At 49.4% G+C, this 21,980-nt stretch overlaps 1 protein-coding gene across 1 annotated transcript; it reads left to right on the top strand.

Moving 5' to 3' along the window:
- Positions 1-1,087: 1,087 nt before the first annotated feature.
- LOC141954870 (transmembrane protein 45B-like) lies at positions 1,088-19,849 on the top strand. Its single transcript, XM_074894900.1, is given in 11 exon segments — positions 1,088-1,252; positions 1,255-1,304; positions 1,616-1,748; positions 1,750-1,786; positions 2,802-2,867; positions 14,024-14,037; positions 15,463-15,664; positions 15,988-16,200; positions 17,199-17,383; positions 18,259-18,404; positions 19,164-19,849. Coding segments are annotated over 11 exon segments (1,329 nt in total). The 3' UTR covers positions 19,282-19,849.
- Positions 19,850-21,980: the final 2,131 nt, after the last annotated feature.

Here is a 21,980-nt window from a genome sequence, read left to right as displayed (position 1 = left end):
ATGGTTTTGAGGTGGTCTATGGGTGGATTGAGATCTTTTTGAGGTGGTCCACAGGTGTTTTGAGAGGGGGTACAGCGGGTGCTGCAGGCTTCCCCCGAGCATCTCTGACTACACAGTGCCACCTCTGTGTCACTTGACTTCTGAGCGATGCGAGCCCTGGCTACTGAAGACTCCTGATACTGCAAACAACACCAGACAAATCTGTAATCTGTGTCCGAGCAAGAACAAATGGTTTTGCAGGAAGGTTTTAGGAGGAACTGGTTCAGAGGCGGTGCAGCATCTGCCTTTGGGGAGGGGAGGTGCGAGGCACAGCCGGGATGATCTCTCCCAGACATGATCCTTCAGGTCCAGGTTGGAGCACTCCGTGGGACAAGACGTAGAAGCAGTTTCCATAGCTGAGCTGCAACCCACTCCCGAGGCGCCTTATCTTCATCTCTAATTGTATCTATTCACATGCAATCAAAAGCTGAGGGGTTTGGGATTAGATCTGCTTTGACATTACCCCGGGCAAAACAGCAGCTGGGCGTAGAGTGTTTATTTTGGGTGTTTGCACCATGGCAGAGGAAGAAGAGGCTGCAATGTGAAGTGGCTGCAAGGTAAAGCACATCCCAGCTTCACGCTGCGGCTCAGCTTCGCTTGGCAAGTCATCGCCCTTCCTTCCTAGCCTTGCCGGCGACTGCTATGAACATAAAACCCAATAAATGGAAATGTTGGGAAAAAACTTTATAATACTACTGCCAGGATTAGGTCAAAATGAAATAGGAAAGCCTCATTTAGAAACCAACTGCCACCAAATAATTCATCTCTCTCCCATGGACCCCATTTTTCTTGCCTTGTGCTTCAACAACTTAAACGTTTTGGTTTGTGGAGCAGTTTGGATAAAAAGGGGGTGGGGGGAGAAAAGTTGCGTAAAAAGTAAGTCAAAGGCTCCAACATGTGTTCTTGGCTGGTTGAATTCAAGATGAGGGTTTTAGGCTTCCCGTGGGAGCTCCCTTTCACAGCTCTCCCCTAATCCTCTGGAAATCGCCTGTTCCCTACAGCTGTTGGTTCACCAGATAAACTATTTGTTCAATTATTCTTGGCCGAGATGGCGCGGGCTGCCTCAAAGGCTGCCGGCTCCATCCCTCGGCCCACTTCAATCGCCTTCGGAGGAGCCCCAGCCCGTTTGAAGCCCACCGTCCTCCTCGCAAGACCGTCTCTGCTCCCGCCCCTGCATCCTTTTTTATCTCGCCATGACATCCCCGAGCACGGCCGACTGTGCTCCCGTGCGGCTGGGAGGGCAGCTCCGGTGTCGGAGCGCCTGGGTGAGAAAATAATTACAAATGAAAGAGAGATTAGCAGAAGCTGTTGCGACAAATGCTGCCGAAATGGTTTCTGGAGCGCCGGCGGTTCCTTCTAACGGGAGAAGTCAGCTGCAGCTGCCGTCCCTATGGCGATGCGGAGAAACATGGGTCCCGCTGGGACCCCGGCATGAAAGCCTAAGACCCGACAAACCGCGGCTCAGGGGGACGAGATGACGGACCGAGGCAGCTTCGTGTCATACAAACGGACCAGTAATTAACACAATTTTTTTTTTTTTTTCACATTTGTCTGCCCCCCCGCCTCCATCCCCCAGGCTCAGCTTTTTCAGAAGCGTTCAAACCCACCTAATAAATGGCTCACAGCTGCTGAAAGACGGCTCTTGCCTGGTGCTGGGAATCGCTTTGGGTTCACCTTGCGAGGGGTCCAAGCCTTCAGCCCCTCCAAGACAGGCATGCAATTCCTAAATGGTTTGTCCTGGCTTCAGGTAAAGCCCCATTTCAGTTTGCCAAACCTCCCCCCATTTCACCAAAAGGTCAGGATAAGACATCATGGATATCCAGATGTGTCTGTTACACAGGACATGCACGAAAACCCTTGGTGAGACCTTAAATAGTTGATTATTCATGGAAGGAGGAGAGATGGCTTTTGGGAGTCATTGCTACTGAGTGAAAGCATCCCGCCCAGGCATGGCTTGGCGCAGCCAGGTGGGTATGTCTGATGGAGCCGGGGTGTGAGACGGATGAGCAGCTGCACCGCAAGAGACGGTGCGATGAAATACAGCTCTCCTTAATCCCGCTCTCCCTAATCCATGCGGCGGTGGAAGAGCTAACTCAGTCCTCATGTGTAACCCCTGCATCGTGCAGCCATGAGCTGAGCGATGGATGAGAGCTGTGAAAAGTTGCAACACCCAATTGATCGGCATGATGATTATGGTTTTTTTTCCCCCAAAAAATCAAAGTTCAGGGCTAACTAGTGCCCAGTATTTCTGGGAGAGGGAGGGAAGAGTTATTTGGAGGAACAAGAAGCATAAGGACAAGATTATTTATTAGGCTGTTCATCTCCTGGGGTGGTTGACTCAGGGGGTAATTCCACCTCCATGGCCAAGGCCATGGGACCATGTAGGGGACAGGAAGGTGATCAGGATGGATATACAATCCCTGGAGATTTAAATGTGGGAAGTGTGCAGGCATCCTTGTCTTCCAGAAGACAGCATCCTTGTCTTTTCACAGAATCACAGAATCATCTAGGTTGGAAAAGACCTTGAAGATCATCTAGTCCAACCATTTTCCTGGCCATCTAGCCTCACACTAACAAAAGGGAATGACAGGTCAAGTTTTCCTTCACCAGTAATGCTTTAATCACCAGCTTTTACACTATAGCCAGATAAAAAGTATTATCTTTTGGTCTGGAGCTATGGGGAAGCCCTGCCTTGATGACCAAGGCATGGTCAAACTTGGTAGTTCTGTGGGATTAGGAGATGTGTTTCCCTTTTCCTCCAGACTCGAAGTTTTGTCCTAGTGAGAGGAGACACCGGCCACATCACTGCCAGAGGTGGTACTGGACAAGTGCAAAGGCACTGCAGCATCCCTCTGCGTGGTTTTTTTCCCCCAATTTCTGAAGTCAAATGGGATGTGCAACCTCACCACATCTGCATCCTTCTCCCAACCTCCCTCTTATCCACCCAAACTCTCACCCATCCTCCCTGCATCACCCCCAGGTCCCTTCCAGCTGCTCCCCACATCTCCCGAGCCCCAGCAATTGCTCTTGAAACAACACGTCAAAACACCATTAGCTCGTCCCCTGCCAGTCTGGCTCCCTTCCCCAGCTGAAACAGCGAGGACAGGCTGGCGCTGAGGCATCCCGCCTGGTACTTTGAAGCTCCCGCCCACGCTTGGCGGGGACAGCTGGGCCGTGCCACAATCCCCTCGGCCCTTTGGGCTAAGCCGGGTGTTTTAAAATAGTCCCCCCTCCCCTCCCCTGCCCAACGGTGACAACTGCGCAATTATTTTAGACGCTGTTTACGGACCCGCAGCGTAACCAGAGCCCGCGGACGGCAGGGAGGAATGGGAGGTGGTGGATGAAGGGGGCTGGGGGAGAGGGGGGGCAGCCCTGTGTGGGTTTCACCCTAATTAACAGCCCCCTCGTTTCTCACAGGGGTGGCGAAGGGTGCTGGAAAACTCGTCTATGCATGCAAAAGCTGCAGCACCAAAGAGAGCAGTGGATGAAAACTGGCACTTCGCTGCAATAATTTTTTTTTTAAGGATGGTTTGAACCCCTTTGCATTTGTTTTAGGGCTCACCAAAAGGCAATGCTACCTCCTCGCTGGAAAAGTGATGCCACCAGCTCGGCTGGGACAGCAGGTGGGGATGGAAACTGCCCTGGGTGATGCCTCGCCTTGTGCCTCAGTTTCCCCATTGATAAACCAGGGATGTGATACTGGACACAGCCCTAGAGAATGAGGGGAAGGGACCAGGTTAGAGCTGGTCTTCCTAAAACCAGTGCCACAGCCCAGCAAAGTGCCTTTAGCAGAGACAGGGCAGTGACAAAATGACACAAGCTTCTCACCGGCAGCGTGGGTCCAACTCACAGCTGGGCTCCACGAGTGGGAAAGCCAACCCTGAAATGCGGATGCAAAACCCAATCTCCCAGGCCCGCATCCCTAAGCATCCCTTTTTGGCTACACCGGAGCCTTTCTGCGAGCCCTCAGCACCACCTAGTGTTCCCAAATTTTCTTGGGGTTCATTTCTGCACATCGGAGACATGTCTGGCCACGGCTCAGACACAGCAGCATCCCTCAACCTTTGTCCCTCCATCCATAAGGACCCCACACACACACTTGCTGCCTCTCTTCTCCCATTTACCTCCACAAATCCCTTGCGCAAGCTCTCGGGTGTGAAGGCTGCTCCCCAAAAACCCAGCACCTGCTTCCCACAGCCCTGCCAAAGCATCCTCCTCCCTGGGCATGGATTTACAGGCTGAAACGTGTCACCATCCAAGGTCGCTTCTGCGGAGCTTGAGGAGCTGCTGGTTTGTAGCACACCGGGGTTGTATTTCTATCGCTAAAGGTCAATAAATAATCAGGTTTTGAATTTGCCTTTGTCCCCCAGTCCAAGGTTTGGGTTTTTGATGAAATGTAACTTTTAGGATTGATTGGGATGCTGAAAATCAGCAGAAATTGTAAATGTTTGCTCAGGAAAGAGTTGGAGCTGGAGTGATGGGGAGGAGGGTAAAAATTGTAATGGATGATAAATACGGGGAAGAAGAAAAAATAATATCAGTATTAACAATGACACCTGCCAAACCTGATTTAAAAAGCAAAGAGTTCAATGTTAAGGTATCAAGATGACAAACTAATTTTCCCTCTGTTTTTTCAGATGAAACTACCCACCACATCTGCTCCTGCATGTCCCTCGCACCTTCACGTCCCCAGTAACCTCACCGTCAGTCGGAGACATTTCTTCCAGCTCCAGGTGTTCAAGATCAACAAATCCCCAAATAAACGTCATTTGTTTTTATACGTGACATGGGTAGGGACACCAAGGGCGAGCTTAGCTGCGGGGCTGGGGAGGTGACATTCCTCTCTCTGCCACCGAGATGTGCCCTTGCTCCACTCACTGCTGAATGACAGCTTGAGGCAGAGGAAAAAAAAAAACAAAATCAAACCTCTGGGGAGGTTTTTTTTTTTTACTGTGCCCTTCCTCTGCCTGCACCAGCTCCCTTTAAAAGGGGTGGGGGAAAAAATGGCAATTTATTTAGCCAAGAAGTGCTGCAGTTGTGCAAACAATGACCGTTGCAGAAGTAACATGGGGCAGCTCCCAGGATTTGAAGATTTATTCTTCCTGGTTCCCAGGGGGGCAATATTAATGGCACAGCCCCGAGGCACCTGCAGGCAGGGCAGGGGCTGCCCACCAGCTGCCTGCACCTCTCCTGCCCGAGTCGTGCGGGTGTCCCCCCCTCCCCGATGCGGGGATGGAGGTGGTTTCATGGACCATTTCATCATCTGCCTGCTTTTTTTTTTTTCTTCTCTGCGTCACCTGTAAGTTATTTTTTTACCCTGCTTGCCCCTGTTAAAATTTCCCGTGGAGTTTTACCCACTTTGTGCTCCCTATTTGGTGCAATTGCTTTAACCTTTAGCCTTCACCACCTCTCCCTGTATCTCCCTTTCACTGTTTCCTCGCTCTCTGCCTTTGCTTTCTCTTACATTTCTTTTATCTGGCTACACAATTTTCTTTTTAATGATCTTCTGTCCCTTATTAACGCTTTTGCCTTGTCCAAGCATGCTGCACTGCTGGCATCCAGCTGGGACTGATGCAGTTTGAATCATATTGTGGCTGATCTCTCCCTGCTTTTATTTAATTCCAGTCTCCTCTCGCCTACTCTCTCTCAGCTGGGTTCTCAGATCTGTTCATGGAGGGGCTGTAAGAGAAACCTTTGGTTTTTTTCTTTGCTTGTGTCTGCTTTCTCTGCCAAGCTCTGCCCCAAAGTGATCCCTTTTTGGTCCGGCCTTGCACGGATGCTGTGTGCTCTCTGCAGCTGCAGATGTGCTGTATTGGATTTATTCATCTTCTCCTTTTGCCATCTGGCAAACCCCTTCCTAGACGTCTTTGTGAGGGAACAGGGCGTTTGCAGGAATTAGGTCACATTTGGAGCAGAGTTCCACGCGTCCCTCCCCATCTCCTTTGCTAATTCCCAGATTGTGCCTCCCGGGGGCTCTTTTCACTCCCCATCGCACCTTGCGTGGGGACTAAAGCTGCCCACGGTGAGGAGTAAACTGATGGCAGTTGGGAGGCAGCTGCCTGTTTCTGCCCCTTCCCCTCTCGCAAGGGACTTTGGCATCGCTGCAAATCCAGGTTACGAGCGAGGGGCAAGTGCTCAGCTGAGATGGGAGGATGCTTTGAAGGGATCCTTCCCTGGGTACCAGGAGGGCTGATGGGACAGAGCTGCTTGCTGTTACATCCGTTGGAGATGGCTCATTTAAAAATGGGAGTATGTAGGTATACAACCATTTTCTGGCAGATATATTGCCTGCAGTGGGTGCTACATTGCCCAGCACCCGCTCAGGTTTCATACGCGCCCATGCATGGGTGCAGGAGGCAGGGGGAGGAAAACAAGGTGTATTTCTCTTGGTTGGAAAACACATCGATATCCCAGCGAGGGACCACGTAAAGATCTGCGTCTGGGCGAGTGTGCCAGGCAGCTCTCCAGCTTGCTGTCTAATTTTCCTGCGTCTTAAAATCGCAGGCAACCTGTGCAGCTCATCTCTCCGGATGTGTGTCCACATCGCAGATGACTCTTTCACCCGTCCTCTCTGCCAGCAGACAAAATCGAGGGAACTAATTTCCTGGCTCGGACACTCCATCATTTCCCCCATTTCTCCAAGCAATTAATTCTGAGCTCTTCCCGAGCAAATTTATACATCACTCCCTCCTCTTCCTGCTGCATGCTCCAGCCTGTAGCTAACACTGCATCCTCGGAGACCGTGGGTACCAAAGAGCATATTATCTTCCCAGAGAGCAAACTCCTGTTTTCCTGGTCCCTCCCTGCGGATTTGCATGTCGGTGTGAAGAGACTGGCAGGCTGCTGTTTGCTGTCAGAGGTCCTATGGATATGCTTAGGGGCTGCAATTCCTCATGGGATAGGCAGGGAGAAAATAGACATCAGGAGGTGGAAAATTAGAGATAGGCAGGACAGAAAACAGCTTTTTGAGGCCTCAGGAATTCCTAGCACAGGAATTGTGAATTTTTTTCCAGGACTGGTTTCACGTGAAGGCAATAAAATTTAGAAAAAGCTGTTAATCAGGACTTGAGTTCTGGCTTTTTTTTGGCTGGATGTGCGGTGCAGCGTGGTGACCAGGACTCCCACCTCCAGTGGTAGCCCAGTGCCCGTGGCTGCTGAGATGCCAAACTCTGGACACAGGTTAGCTGGGTTATAGTCTTTACATGTGATTTCAAGGCCATTTAAGGAACTGTGAGGGTTTTAAGGGGTGGCTGAGCTCTAGTGAAGCTATGAATTAGAGATTACTTTGTCTTTTGCTGTGTTTTATTGGGAAATGGTTGCTCTGCACCACGTGGAAGTGAGGCATTTTGCCGAGGCTGTTTTATGTTTAACCTCCACCTCAGGGATGGTCATTACTACAATAAATACACATGGAGACGTTATTTGTTTCCTTATGGTAAGATCCAACCCTCACACACACCCCATGGTTTCGTTCTGCAAATATTTGATGGTGCAAATTTCCTGGTAGGCAACACCAACATGACGCAGCAGAGCATTCGTTAGGGGCAAATTGCCATTTCGGAGTCAGGTTTAGCTAAAGGCTTAGTTTTTAACTAGACTTGGCCTTTTGAGGTGAAAGGAGCTGTGGGATTTATGTACCAGGTCCAGCAACCTCATCATTAAGGACCAAGATTTTTGCATGACATTTTTGGTGTCTCATTTGCATTTTTGGACATCCTCTGGTTTTTTTTCATGAGCTTGCACAGACAGGCAGAAACTTCCCAGCTAAAAGGATTCTTCATGTTTTCAGGCCCTCCATCTCACCACTTGTTTTCCTCCCATTTATTTCTCAATCTCAGTTTCAGGTATAGGGGTTTTTTGGGGTAAAGCCTCCTATATGCCTGCAGCACCCCAATTTATTCTGATTTATTCCAGGGCTTATGAGAAATGCATTAAAATGGCAGCAGGACATTCATGAAACAATTTAATGGAGGAGCTGCCTAACTAGAGAAAATAAATGCCTGCAGCTTGGCTTTTGCCTCTGGAAAATTTGAATCGCCCCACCTGAAAAAACACGCATGGTTTGGGCATCCAACCCCACCGCTGATAAAATCAGGGGCGAGAGGATGCTTGCGGGATGCTTCCTCCCTTCCAGCGGCACCCACCTCTCCGAGTGGTGAGAAAGGATGAATTAATGGATAATTATTTTTACAGGAAGTGACCTGTTTAACCAACATCACAGGACAGGGTGAGGGAATAGATTTGATTGTAATAAATCAAAATAATAATAATTAAAAAAAGACAAGGGATGGCCAGACAGCACTTCTAACCATGGAGTCATTTATAAAACCAGGTGGATACATCTAAAACATTAAAATTTGGCTTTCTTACTACAAATTCCCTTCGGCAGGTGTATTTGCTCTCAGTGATGTAAGTACCTGCGCTGCTCTGTAAAAGTGAGTTAGACCCAGGGCTATTGCACAGAAGGCTCTGTCAGTGCTTCTCTTACAAATAGCGATAATAACGCTTACCTCTCTCCCAAGGGCGTCGTGGGGGTTAATTATTTAACATTTGTAAAGCACTTGCAGGGCTGGAGATGAAAGTGGAAAGTATTATTAAGAATAAACTACATTTTATAGGAGGCCTGGTCAGAAAATTGCGTTCGGAGCTGAAATATGCGTTATGAGCAGGGATCCCTGGAGGAGCATCCATCACAACCTGGGAAGCACGGAAAATGAAGTGCTTCAAAGAAATTAATCCTTTCTGCAGTCTTTCACAGCCGGGGCTGCGCCAAGGGGTGCAGGGTAATGCCCCGTGCAGCCCCCCTAGCCCCACAAGAGGTGGGTGATGGGGCAGTCCGATAGAAAGAAACATAAACATTGCAATGAGAAAATAAAGATTTGGGGGAAAAAGCCTTGAGACAGCCAGTTTTTCAAGTCAGGAAGTCGCAGAGGAGTTTTGGAAGAGAAAACTGCAAACTAAAGCACCCTGTGTGCCCAGGGGTGGGTTGTTTTTTTCTTTTTTTTTTAATGTCTCCAGGGTCATCTTTCTCCTCCGGCAGGGGTTTGGGGGAGGCAGGGAGCACCCAGGGCAGGCAGGGAGGAGGATGCAGGTGCTGCAGGCAGGGAGGAGGCAGGCAGGTGCCGCAGGCAGGGGAGGAGCACAACTCACCTGGGCGCAGGTGCGGCAGCGGGATCACTGGGGCAGGTAAGGATCTGCTGGCCAGGGCCGGCGTGAGGAGGGGGCTTCGTGTTGAGAAGGGGCTGGGGAGGAGGGTGGAAAGTCACCCCGAGACGTGGGACTCACCCCATATAGCTGGGAGGGGAAGGGACCCCAGCTGCCTGACATTTGGGTGGGTAGGGGTGGGGGGACCCCTAAATTTGGCATCCGAACTAGCCCCATAGGGAGGGAGGAGAGCGGTTGGGGTGGGCGAGCCTGGACCCACTCCCCTTGGAAAAGCAAATAGAGGGGGACACAGGGGGTGTGGGCTCTGCCCTCCTCAACCCACCTGGGTGTCCCACAGCCCTGGGGGTCCCAGGGGGACAGAGCTGTCCCTGCCAGGCTGGGTTGTGGTGTATGGGGCTTCCCAGCAAATGGGCAGCAACATTTTCCAGTGAGGAAGTTGAAAAATAAACACGGTATGTGTGGCCTGAATGCAGGCAGAGGCGAGAGCGGGGCAGCCTGGAGGCAAACGGACCCCCCTGAACCCCCCGAGCCCCTTGCTGGGCTGCCTGGAAAAAGCCCTCCCCAGCTCCCTGCCCCATTCCCAACCAAATTAAATGCAAAAGCTCTGCCTAACAGCTAGATGGAAATCGCTTCTGCATCCACTGAACCAGAAACTCTCTCCCCACCCTCCTCTCCCCCCGGAATTGTTCAGAAAAGCGTCTTTTAGTGCCCACAAATGTGCGGATTAAGAGGAAAACCAGAGTCCAGGGGACTGCCCTGCTCAAGGGACTGTGCCTCCCTTAGCAGGACACTGCAGGGGAAGGGTTTCTTCCTTCTTCCCACCAGCTTGTCATTAAAAAACTAATAAAATCTTGTTTTTGCAGCACAGGGTGCTATCGCCGAGGTGCAGGGTGCTTGTAGAGGTTTATGTCGGGCAGCCCCAGCTGTCTAATAAACCGAGGGGTGGCTGCGGTACTCAACAGGCTTAGGTTTATGTGTTTAAGGTGAATAACTGGATATATCTGGGATATATGGGAATGGAAATGATTTCTTTAGTAGCTTGTCTTGGATGGTTTTCTTTGAGGGATGTCAAAGGCAGCTGGGAGGAACGCTTAGCCTGTGTTGAATTGAGGGGCAATCGGGACAATTTTAGGACGAGCAATCATCTTGTCTTTGGAAAATACCGATTTTTGCAGCATTGCTGGCGGTGGTAATGCCAGTTTTGTGTCAGTGCTTGTGAGGTAGTAGGGGTTGGGGCAGTCAGGGCTGTTCCGTCCCCGCAGATCGCGGAGCTGGGGAGGCAGTTTGGTGCAAAGACCTTGGCTCGCTGAGCCCCCTGGCAACCACCACCTTTAGAAAGCACTTTAATCTCTTAGGCATCACGCAGAGGCGAAGAAAAATGATTTTTAAGATGGTAACACGCATTTCCCAAAACGGATCATATTTAAAGTCAGACTTGGTTGCCTTAAAACCACAAATAAACAAACACAGGTCATAAAGAGAAGCAGAAGGATGACGAAGCACCCGCTCCGAGCCCCTGTAATTAAGATGGCTTTGGTTAATTTGTTTTATTCCTCAGCTTTCTCTGCTGGGCTGTAACTCAGGGCTCCTTCTTGCTGCTTCCCAGATGGTGGGGCTCAGCACAGGGGTAGGGATGGAGAGTCCAAAGCAGGGTCTTGTAAAACAGAAGGCAAAAAGAGGCAGTGTAAGGAAGAGCAGTAGCAGGCAGAGGAATAGGACCTCTCCATCACCAGCTCTTTGGTCTCTCTCCCAGTGTCTCTCTTCAGGTGGGTCCACTGTGTCTATTAAATGGACCTCAGGGCCAGCATCCCGAATTTGAAGCTTTCATCCCAGTTTTAACCCCCTCGTTGAATTTTCCCATCACAGCGGGCCTTTATTTTCGCCTTAGCTCGGTCTGTCTCGTGTGTACAAGCTCCTGCAGCACCTGATGGTCCAGAATATCTGAATTCCCCGGCAACTGAGCCTAATACGTTGCAAAGATGATGATAATTTTTAACCTAAGTCTAAAACCCCTAAGGATCCTTTAGAGGCAGAAAAGTTGCTTCCCTGGTTTTGCAGATGCAGCCGGGCTCACGAGTATTAGTAACAAGTAACGTGATTGCTCAGTGTCACCGTTAATGCTCCGCGGTGCAGATGGAGGCAGAGATAGAAGAAAAACCGATGATAATGGGATGAAATGGTTCAGAGTGGGGTTTTAGTCTGACATTAATGCATTAGGGATCCAACTCCTCAGGGAGCTAATGGAAGTGCTGCTATGATTAGAAGTGCCTCTGCAGACAAATAAGACACTGCTGGTAATGGAGTGAGGCAGTGCAGGCAGGCAGCGGGCAACAGGAGAGCTTATATTTGTAGGAGATGCCTCTCCCGACATCTCTTGGGTGTCTCCTTTGCCATCTTTCTGTCTGCAGAGCCACAGTTATCTCGCCTCCATGTCACCTCCTGCAGTGGACCCTTCCCTCCCGGGCAGAGTATTTGGGCTGTGGGGTTATGTTATATTCAGAGATGCACACGGAGGACACACCGGGTGGGAAATGGGCTGATGGAGGATGAATTTTTGGCCAAAGCACCTCCGCTGCTGTCAGTCTGTAGGGTTTGACGCTCTCCTGCAGTCTCAGATTCAGCACAAGGAGACCCAACCCACCTTTAGAAGGTTGAAAATACCTTCATTATTTCCAGATATGCACCTCAGTGGCATTCCCCAGCTCAGCCTGAGCTCAGCCTTTTTTGTTTTTTTCTTTTTCGTAAGTCAAGACATTTCTCTTCTTCACTGAGTCAGCCTTTCCCCGGGGACTGTCCCTGTCACCCACAGACCCTCCGAGAGCCAGGCAGCAGGTCCCACAGTGAGCAAACCAGCTCTGGTGTGTCTGAACTGCCTGATTTGCAGAGGTCGAAGGGCAAAGTTAATTGCAGGGGTGATGGCTGTGAGCTGTTTCCAGTGGCGAACTTTAGACTGTAATTTCCAAGCTGGGGAAAATGGAGGTGATGCCCTGACTGAGACGTTATTGATGCACTAATAAAACCTTTAAAAAAACCCACAAACCTCGGTAAAGCAAATGAGACCTTTGGAAAACTCAAAGGGCCCAGGGTTTGACTGAAAAGAGATTATCTGTGGCTCCCAGGGTAGGGTGAAAGGAGGAGGAGAAAGCCTAGCTGGGCTCCTCGCCATCCTCCCTGCTGCTCTGGAGCCCTCCCTGGGTGGTTGGGCGCATTAGCTATAAACCAAGAAGAAACCAGCTCCTTTGGGAGGTGATAAGAACAGATGAAACAGTAAATCATTAAGCCGGCGCAGCGCACGATATTGTGATAAACAGGGGGCAAAGTGTGTTAATTACAAGCCAGCGGGGACGCGGGTGCGTTATCGAACAAGCAGGTTCGATGAGGAGGGAACAGGGCAGTCAACGCTTTGCAGAGATGCCCTGTAATTGTGGCTGTTGCTACCAACCCCAAAGTCAGCTGGACCTTCAGCTTTTTCTTTTCCCCAATATCCTTGATTGCAGGCAAAGCCTCGCTGCATTTGGAGCTGTAGGGATAAACGAGAGCTGTTTGCTCCAGGGCGCTCACAGCTGAAAACATAATTGTGTTGGTTCTCTTTTTCCCCTGTGCTCACCTTTTGCATGTTTTCAGAGGAGGAAGAGAAGCAGGAGAAATAGTTTTGCTGGTCACGCGTCCCAGATAAGCCACCCTGCTTCCTGCTAGCGAGCAATCGAGCGGCTACGGACGGCAGCAACCCCAAAACAGTCCCCATCACCCTGCCGAGCTCACCCTGTCTCACGTGAGTGCTCTAAGGTGGACGTGCTGGCCAGCCGGGTTGTGCGCACTCCATTTAGCTGACCTCTAAGCTTCCCTGCTTTAATTGATCGGTGTATCCTTTAGGTCATCCCAATCTGACTGCATCGATCTCATGGGAAACCATCAGGTCCCATTAAATATCTGCCTTTAAAATATAACTGCTGGAGCTTGTTCATGGAGTTATATATTAGACATATATATAGCTGTGGTAATGTTATAATTATGGCATTAATACGGCCCAAATCAGTTGCAGTACTTCTTCTGGTATTCTGCGATCGGTTTAGTTCTGCTCGGTCATTATCCTGGTGTTATACCATCGCATGTATGTGATGGGATTCTCTCCTCACCCAGAAAATACAGATTTTTCAGCCATCTCCCTGGCTCAGGTGTGCCGCTCCCTTAATCACAGGGATACAGGTGGATGCTCTGATTCCCTGGTTGTCTCTTTCAAAGGACTAAAGAGACTATTGTGTTAACCCACTGGACTGTGCTAGCAGTGCTGGTAAACGGAGTCTTGCTTTGATTTTGTGTTTAATTACCCAACGCACCCACTGTCAATAAATCTCTCCTTTTAAGTCATGAAATAAGGCAGAGCCTTGCAGTGCTGCTAACAGCTTCCTGCAAAGCTGCTAGCCAATACGGTAGAAAATAGTATTTCCATGCATGGCTTTGCCACTCTTGGATTAAATCCCTTCTTAAATTCGTTTGCGTGAAACCCACCGTGATAGCTCAGAGGTATTTGGGGAAGGCAGGACTGCGGGAACAGCCTGGGGTGAGCTGCAAGGACATCAGCTCTGTCTGCTGCTGTGTATAGCTGCGTGCACCCGGGTGGTGTTTGCACGAGGAGGCAATGTTTGCTTACCTCGAGGTGTTGGATTAGCCGGTTTGGTTAAACCAGTTCAAATCAGGTAGGTCAGCTACAGAGCTTTAGCAGGTCTGACCTAACCTGGTGGATTTTCCTGCCCGGGGACAACTGCCTCTAGGAGATGGTATCTGCACACAGCCAAGCTCCGGGGCCACGGACTTCAAGGGACGAAACAAGGTGTCCCTGGGACAAACTGACCTGAAATCAGATATTAATAAAGCCAAAGCAACTGCTCTTCCCTCTCAAAGGCTGGCAGCAGCAAGCCGTGTTCAACCTCATGCCCACATTATCCTTTATGCAGAAGGCAGGCAACAGCAGAGTAAGAGCATTTTTTAGCGAGTGGGGACTGAAGCCCAAAATGCAGCTGGGGAGGGTGGTTTAAGGATAACCAGGTCATGGGCATCTGGGATGGGGATGCCAGGTCCAGCCCAAACTACACAACCTCATGCGATGTGGACAGACGGCATCCATGCCACAAGAGAGCTGGTTTCTGCCCGGTGTTAAGCACAGCTCGATGTGGAGAGGAGCATTACTAAATGGAGAAGGAAGTCCTGGGCACCGGCAGCGCGGCCTTTGCGATCAATTAAAAAAGTCCTAATTGACCAGCCTGACACAACCGACCTGTGATCGCACCAAGGCAGGCCCCCGAACATATGCTCAAGCCCACATGAAAGAGCTAATCGTTTCTCCACCTAATTAAGCAAACCAGCAAATGGCAAACAGGAGCCGGCTGAGTTTTAATTGCTGTAATTCTCCTAGGAAACGGGTCCCCCTGCTCTCCTACAAACCGTGTACACGTGCACTCTGGTACGAAGGGGCACGGAGGCTCGAGCAGCTCGGCTGGGATCCCCGGGCTCTGCGCGATGCAAATCCCAGCTTAGTGATGCTCCAGAGAGAGGAGAAGGGATGGAAGCAGGAGGTGATGCGGGGAGTGAGTTGATGTCTTTGCCCGGAACTAAAATGTTTTGTTTCCAGCAGCTTTTGGGGTATTTTTGAAGCTACGTTTTTAACAAAATGTTTTGGCTTTGCGAAATAGATGTGGAGTGTGGGTTTTTTTCCCCCTCCATGGGCTGGAAAAATTCCATGAATTTAAAAAATGTTATGACATAGCACACCATTTCTGTGGCTGTTCAAGGAGCTAAAGAAACCCACTGATGTTTACCCCCAGACCTTACTGTTTTCCCTGGGTATTGTCTCTCCTGCCTGGCCCCGAAAAGCCCACCCTGCCCTGATCTGCAGTGGATGCCGTTGCTCATACTGTCAGAAGAGTAGGAAAAGCAGGAGCTACTGCTGGGAAGGATCCCAGGGGATGCAAGGTTCAGGCTGGGATGTGTCAGAGAGTGTGGAGATACAGGGCCTCTGCTAAACTAGTCTGGGCGCTGGATTTTTTGGACATTTCCTCATCTTGGGGCAAGGACCTCAAAGACGTCCCAGATGTTCCCACCTCTCCCCCTTGGAGGATTTCCCAGTGCTACTTCCTCTTCTCATGTGCTTGCTCAAACTTTTTCCAGTCCTCCATGAAAGGTAAATCCTGTTTTTTTCCAGCGTTATGTCAAATAACTGGTGTGAGTTGTTTAATGACATTGGTTTTCTTTGCCTTGTAGCCAGAGGAGGTTGCCAGGATGGCGAACTTCAAGGGTCACGCGCTTCCAGGCAGTTTCTTCCTGCTTTTTGGGCTCTGGTGGTCTGTGAAATACCCGCTGCAGTATCTCAGCCAGAAAGTAACTAAGAAATCCCACAGGATTTATTGTTTTCAGCGTGTGGATGCCATCGAAGGGGGAATCAAAATCATCTTTGCTCTAATAGGTAAGGGTCATATTTTACTAGTTATGCTGGGAACTTCTGAGTCTGTAGTGATGACTGTACTGGAGCCCTTACTCCAGAAAGACTGGTCCAGACGTGGAAGGATGCATCCTTGATGTTCATCTTGTCTTGAGTTTGATGTGAAAAGACCAAGTCTCGTACCCCTTCCCAAAGCTGAGCTCCCGTTAATACAGGCAGGCCTGATTTTTATGTCCTAATCCAAGCCCATCAGCTCTTGCTCCAGAACCCCCCCACAGCAATGAGTAGCATCAACCATCATTGCATATAAATCATCAGAGACGGCATGCTCTTGCGTGTCCGTGCAGGGATGCTGGCAGAGCAGTTCGTCCCGGACGGTCCACACTTGTACCTCTACAGCGGGGAAAACCGCGACTGGGTGAAGCTGATGAACTGGCAGCACACCACCATGTACCTCTTCTACGGCCTCTCTGGGGTGGTGGACGTCTTCACCTACATCTCCCAGGCGGTGCCGCAGGGTCTGGATCGCCTCATGCTGTCCGTGGCTGTGTTTGTCGAAGGTCAGTAGAAGGTGGTGCTTCATTTGGGGAGGGTGAGTCAGGGAGGGACCAAAATTTGCCAGACTGAGATATTGCTCTGAACGTCCCTGAAGTAGGACACACTGTAGGTGATATATTATCAAAGGGAGGTCTGTAGCATGATGGGAAATACGGGCATTGGTAGGTCCTGACTTTGCCTGGTTTGGGATTTCTGGGGTGACAGCGGTACAAAGCAGCAGGCTGAGTTTCCTCGTTATGATAAATGGCTGGTGGATGCTGCATTTATCTTACATCTACAGAGCTGTCCGCGTGCCCCGCGTCGTCCCCCTTGCCCCCCTGAGAGCCATTAATTGCACTGCAGGCACCATCATCCTCATCTGCTTGCGTCGCACGTGGCAAATTCAAGTGACTTATTCCAGCTTCAGCACATCATGAATATCATATTGTCTTCAGGCTGTCTTGCAAGTCGCAAGCCAGGATTTCAGGCCCCTCTTGGATCACACAGGGAAAAGACACTAGGAAATGAAGGTCTTGCTTATCTAAAAAACTCCTTAATGAAGGCACATGTCTCTTATTTTCCCTTCCCTGATCCCAGTGGGTTTTGAAGCAGCAGCAGGGACAGCTCAACAGGCACGGTTTGGCATCTAAGAAAAGGAAATCTGTCATTTCCAGCTCCCAGGAAAATGGTAAAGTTTAGCAATAGAAAAGCAGGACACAGCAGGAACCTGGCTACAAGGGGATGGTGATCTGAAGAGGTGATGGCACCAACACAGGAAGAAAACCACCCTTCTTTTGTCCTCTGTCTTTGGTCCCCATCTTGCTCAGATCCTCCTGCCCCAAAGTTGGGCATCTCATCCCTCCAGGATGGTGGGATGCCAGGAGACCTGGAGGGATGCTGCTATGTGGCCTGTTTTTGTGGTGACCTGTCCCAATTCACCAACCGGGCAGGTGGTTTACTCTACTGGGCTCTGTGGTCATGGTTGGTGTTACTGCTCTAAGGGTGGTACGTATTTTGGCAGGTTGTCTCTTTTATTACCATGTCCTTCACCGCCCTATGCTGGATCAGCATATCCACTCCCTGCTGCTCATCGCCGTCTTTTCAGGGGCCTGCAGCGTCATGCTGGAGGTCTTCCTCCGCGACAACATTGTCCTGGAGATGTTCAGAGCCGGTGTCACCATCGTCCAGGGAACGTGGTTCTGGCAGGTCAGTTCTGCCTTCTCTTGCAGAGCAGAGCACCGAGGCAGGAGAGCAATGGGAAAAGAGAAGAAGCTGTACATCACGTATCAATCGCGCGTCTCTGAAGGATAATTTTGCCAGGCCCACTTCATAAATAGCTCATAACCCAGAATGAAAATTTACTTATCACAGGTCATCTCTGATGACTGCTCCTGCTGAAATAGCTGTTTGTCTTGGCTTATTGCTTCTCTGGGGGGAACAGCAAAAGTGAGCACTCGCAGTGAGCGAGCAACATTTTACAGTATCTAACAACCAAGTACTAATTGCTTAATGTGTCTAATGCACCCTGCAGCACTCCCTCTGGTTTAGTGGAAAGATGCAAACCCCACCAAGCAATAAAATGGCTGAGTAAAAATACGACCAGCTGCTTTCTTTGGTAGTAGTTGGAGAAGCAAAGAAATCAGCTGGAGATAACCGCTCCCCAAACTAGGCTGCTGGAAAGAAATGTGAGTTCCCCTCCTCTTTCTCAGCCCCAGGGTTGCTGCGTTAACTCGAACTCAAATTCAGAGATTAAAAACTGTGCTGAGCTTGTAAAATACTAAATTTGGAGTTTTTAAAGGATGGTTAGGAGTCTGCAATGCAGAGGGACAAATGTATCTGGCTATTGTATGGAAAAAGAGAGACTGCGAGGGCAGACCTGCTTTGTGCGGCCTCTAATTGCAAGGCTGGACTTTACTGAGGCCAGCACTGTCTCAGCAAAATCCACTGTCTTGGTCAGGGCTCAAAGTCCCTCAGTCACCCTGTGGATCATGGTGATAACCAAGATGGACAGAGGGGTGCTGGAAGGCTTCAGGACAATGATTTTTTTTCTCCCAAGGTAATAAATTTCTTGTTCCACCCAGATCGGGGTCGTGCTGTTCCAGCCGTGGGGAGGTCCAATGTGGGATGAGAATGACCACAGCAACATCATGTTCCTCACCATGTGCTTCTTCTGGCACTGGGCAGCCGCTGTGGCCATCCTGGCTATAAACTACACTCTCGCTTACTGGTACGGCTGGGGCATGAATTTGAGTAGGAGTGGGGTGGGCAGACAGGGACGGGGATGGTTGCAGATGTACTCCAGCCGATCCGGGAGTACAAAGTCACAGCTGAATAAGCAGCCCCTGACTGCTGCAAGTTTTAGAGCACGGTGACAAGCGTACATATTATTTGTCGAGTGCACAGAATGCAAAATAGTGTCAGCAAGAGGCATGGGCATTAAACGTGGAGAAGTCAAATAACCGAGCCCCTGAAGCATCTCCTGAAAGTCACACCGCTTCTTTTTTTTTTTTTTTTTTTTTTTTTTTTGCACCAAGTGCTGGAAGTCAAACTTTAATTTGATAGAGAAATAAAAGCATTACCAGGACCCCCTGACCCTTTGTCCCCTCCCTTGCAAGGATTTTGAAGTGGTTGACAGTCACTGAATTATTAGAGGTACAACAGCTCTATCTGATGGCTAAAACACCACCAGCCCCAGCGTGCTTTCCAAGGGGATAGGAAGGGGACATTACCCCACTTTCAGGGGTGCTCCTATGGCTTACAAGCCTCTAAAGAATGCTGCGTGGCTTTCTGAGACATGGGCTACAGGAGGGATAGGCCAGTCTATGCGATACAGGATAAAAAAACCCCAGCCCCCAAACCCCAGTGTTTTAGGACCTCTATAATAGTTTCTCCCCCTATGTGTATTCATTGCAAATTCACCTTGCTCCCCTGAGCAGCACTGTTTTGGGGGGTTTGCTAACGGCGATTCACTGCTCGTGTGTTCCAGCTGCGTGCAGAGGTGTGGGCGAGGCAGCGGGGAGCCCTACATTGGGCTCGGAGTGCGGCAGCAAAAGTGTGACACAGGCTCCCGAGCCGCCTTCCTGAATGGATCCGATGAAGAGTGAAGAGGCTGCAATCCCCTTCTCCAAATACATGAAGAATCTGTTTGCTAGAAGAAAAAAATTTTTAAAATCTAATGAAATATTAATGTCTTGGAAGAGCGAAGTGCCACTCTGCTGCTGCTGGGAAGCACGTTGAGCGCACGGGGGGCGGCTGCCCTCCATCCGTACCCGAATATCGCTGTCTCTGAAACCAGCCCTGTTTGCAGTGATTTTTAGCAACAAAAATTAAGCGCAGAAATTCAACATGGTGAGATCGCTTCATCCTATGTGTTGCCATGTGTGTTTCCATAGTGATGGAGGGCATCCTTTGGCTGGCTGACTTTTCCAAGAGCCTGGAGGTTTTCACCTGCTGCTCCAGGCTGAGGTCATGTACCTCTGGACTAAGGTATCATCCCAAGGAAGAAGAGTAAAAGAGTGTTGAATGTGAGATTGTGTCAAATTTGCAGCATCACAGCTTGATTGTGTGCAGTACAAATTTTATTAACAAAGCTTTGAACTAAAGAGGGGTTTTGTTAATAGTTTTCATGTTAACGTAAAGGCTGAAAGAGTGAATAAATGTGAAAGAAAAATCCTTGCTGAGCTGATATCCTTAAATTTTAGTCTGATAAATTATAGAGTGTGTAATAATAGCTTAGACAAATCCATTCCTCAGACTTGTAAAGCCTGAAGGGTTGTAAGATACATGGCTAAGCAGCAGGGATTCATAAAACGTCCCAGTTTTCCACCGAAAGTAAACCCCTCAGCTGCGGAGGTGAGATGAAACAGGCACATGTTTTGTTTTTAGCCTGCCTTTGCCAGCTAATTTCTTGCAAAAAGTGACTGGAAATGCCACCTCCTAGACAGGAGGAAAATGTGCCAGTAGTGAGTACAGGGATTTAAAAAAAAAAAAAAAAAAAAAAAAAAGGAGATATATATATATATATATGAAAAATAAACACCAGCACAAGCTAAATTGCAACCACTCATGTCTCAAACCCTGGGGCTGGAAGGATGCTCTGCACTGAATCTTCTCATTGCTGCCTGAGAAAAGGGGGGAGGATGGAGGGCAGCTGATTTTTGTGCTCATGACTGAAGAGAAGAGCAGGTACTGGCAGGTCCAGGCATCTGCGACTGTGTGCTCACACCCTGGGAAGGCAAAGCTCATCTTTTACCACCCTTTCCCCTTGTGCAAAGAGATTGTTGCAGATTGAGGGGGCTACAGCCTGGATTTTAGTGCTTATTAACAGCGCTGTAAAGACGAACTGGCTTCCCCTGAATGCCAGCTTTTCTGTATTTCCTCCTCTGAGCCAGTTTATTTTGCAGGGCTGGATATCGGAGGCGCAAACAGGCTCCGTGTGAAGAGAATAAAGCAGCAGAGCAATGCATCTCCATAAATCCATCTGGTAAACGCCGCACAATTAACTCTCAGGAGTTGCACCCGCTGAACGCGACGAGCACTTTGCAGATACTTTCTTTCTGCCAAGTGGAATAGTTTTTCTAAACCGCACGAATTCCTCTTGCTGCTACGATGAGACACGACCCAGGGAAGAGCATTTTGCAGGCTGCCACCTGCTAATGCACAGAGAAAACCCTATTTGCAGGGTGACAAACCGAGTTACCTTGAGTACTGCAGGACAGACATCAGCTTAATTGAACAGCAAAAAGGCCTTGTGTGGTGCTCTGAATTATTTTCTTTTAGAAGAAAGACCAATCATCACCATTCCCATTAAATAGCCACATGAGGGCAGCACCAGGTGGCAAAGCTGGTGCTGGAGGTGCAGGACCGTGCTCCGCTGGCTCCTTACAGTCACCTTGCAGCCACCCTCCTCCTTGCTACCCCCAAAAGTCAGAGGTTATTTCCATCCCAGGGCACACAGTTGAAAGCTGACCTTGGTTTTTAAAAGCTTGCTTTTGAAGGTGGGAGAGGGTTGATTTGATTTTTCACGGCTCTCTTTGCTGCTCTTAATCAAGTCACCATCTCCTTCACCTCGAGGTTTTCTCTGTCCCTTGTCGCTACGTGGCCACAAAGCACTTTTCCCCTCTGTAGCACCCCGTGTCTGGAATAGTTTCTGTCTGCCTCATTAACTCCCCGCTCCTACAAACATCCCAGGACTGTCAGTATAGCACTCGCTAATTTGTTTTCCAACTCTGGAGCACATTCTTTCCCAAGGTATGAAGGTCAGAGAAGGAGGAGAGATACAGCCTGTGATTAAGAAAATACAGGCGATGTTCATTTCCAGATGAGAATCAACAATTTTTGTTTCAGCTAAAAAAACCCCACATTTGTAAATCAGGTACCCAAACAAGGGCCTGAAGGTTGCTGGGTGCGTGGTGAGTGGTCCAGAGATGGCTTATTATATAGCAAGGTACAATCACAAGCCATCCTCACATTTATTTCTTATGTGATAGATACACCAGTCCTAAAGGGAGTATTGCTTTTAACACAACCTTAATATCAAACAGTAGGCCTGGATCATATTTTTCACCATATAAACTGAATTATCAGCTAGTGTCTCTGTACTGGACCCATTGGCCATGCAGCTGGAGTGGACCGGGGGTATATTTGTAGCCATGTCCACAGCTGGCTTTAAAAGGACTGTAATGCCCTGGGTGATGTCTCGGGGGTGTTTTTTGCCTTGTGAAACTGCAGCCTGATGTTGTTGGACGGTGTCTCTCAAGGGTGGGGGCTGCCGGTGTTCCTGGAATAAGTGACCTGCTCATCC

This window comes from Strix uralensis, chromosome 26 (genome assembly GCF_047716275.1).
Source record: "Strix uralensis isolate ZFMK-TIS-50842 chromosome 26, bStrUra1, whole genome shotgun sequence".
In the NCBI taxonomy this organism is placed as follows: domain Eukaryota; kingdom Metazoa; phylum Chordata; class Aves; order Strigiformes; family Strigidae; genus Strix; species Strix uralensis.
Note: the sequence above shows the minus strand (reverse complement) of the source record. Positions and strands in the feature narration are given on the sequence as shown.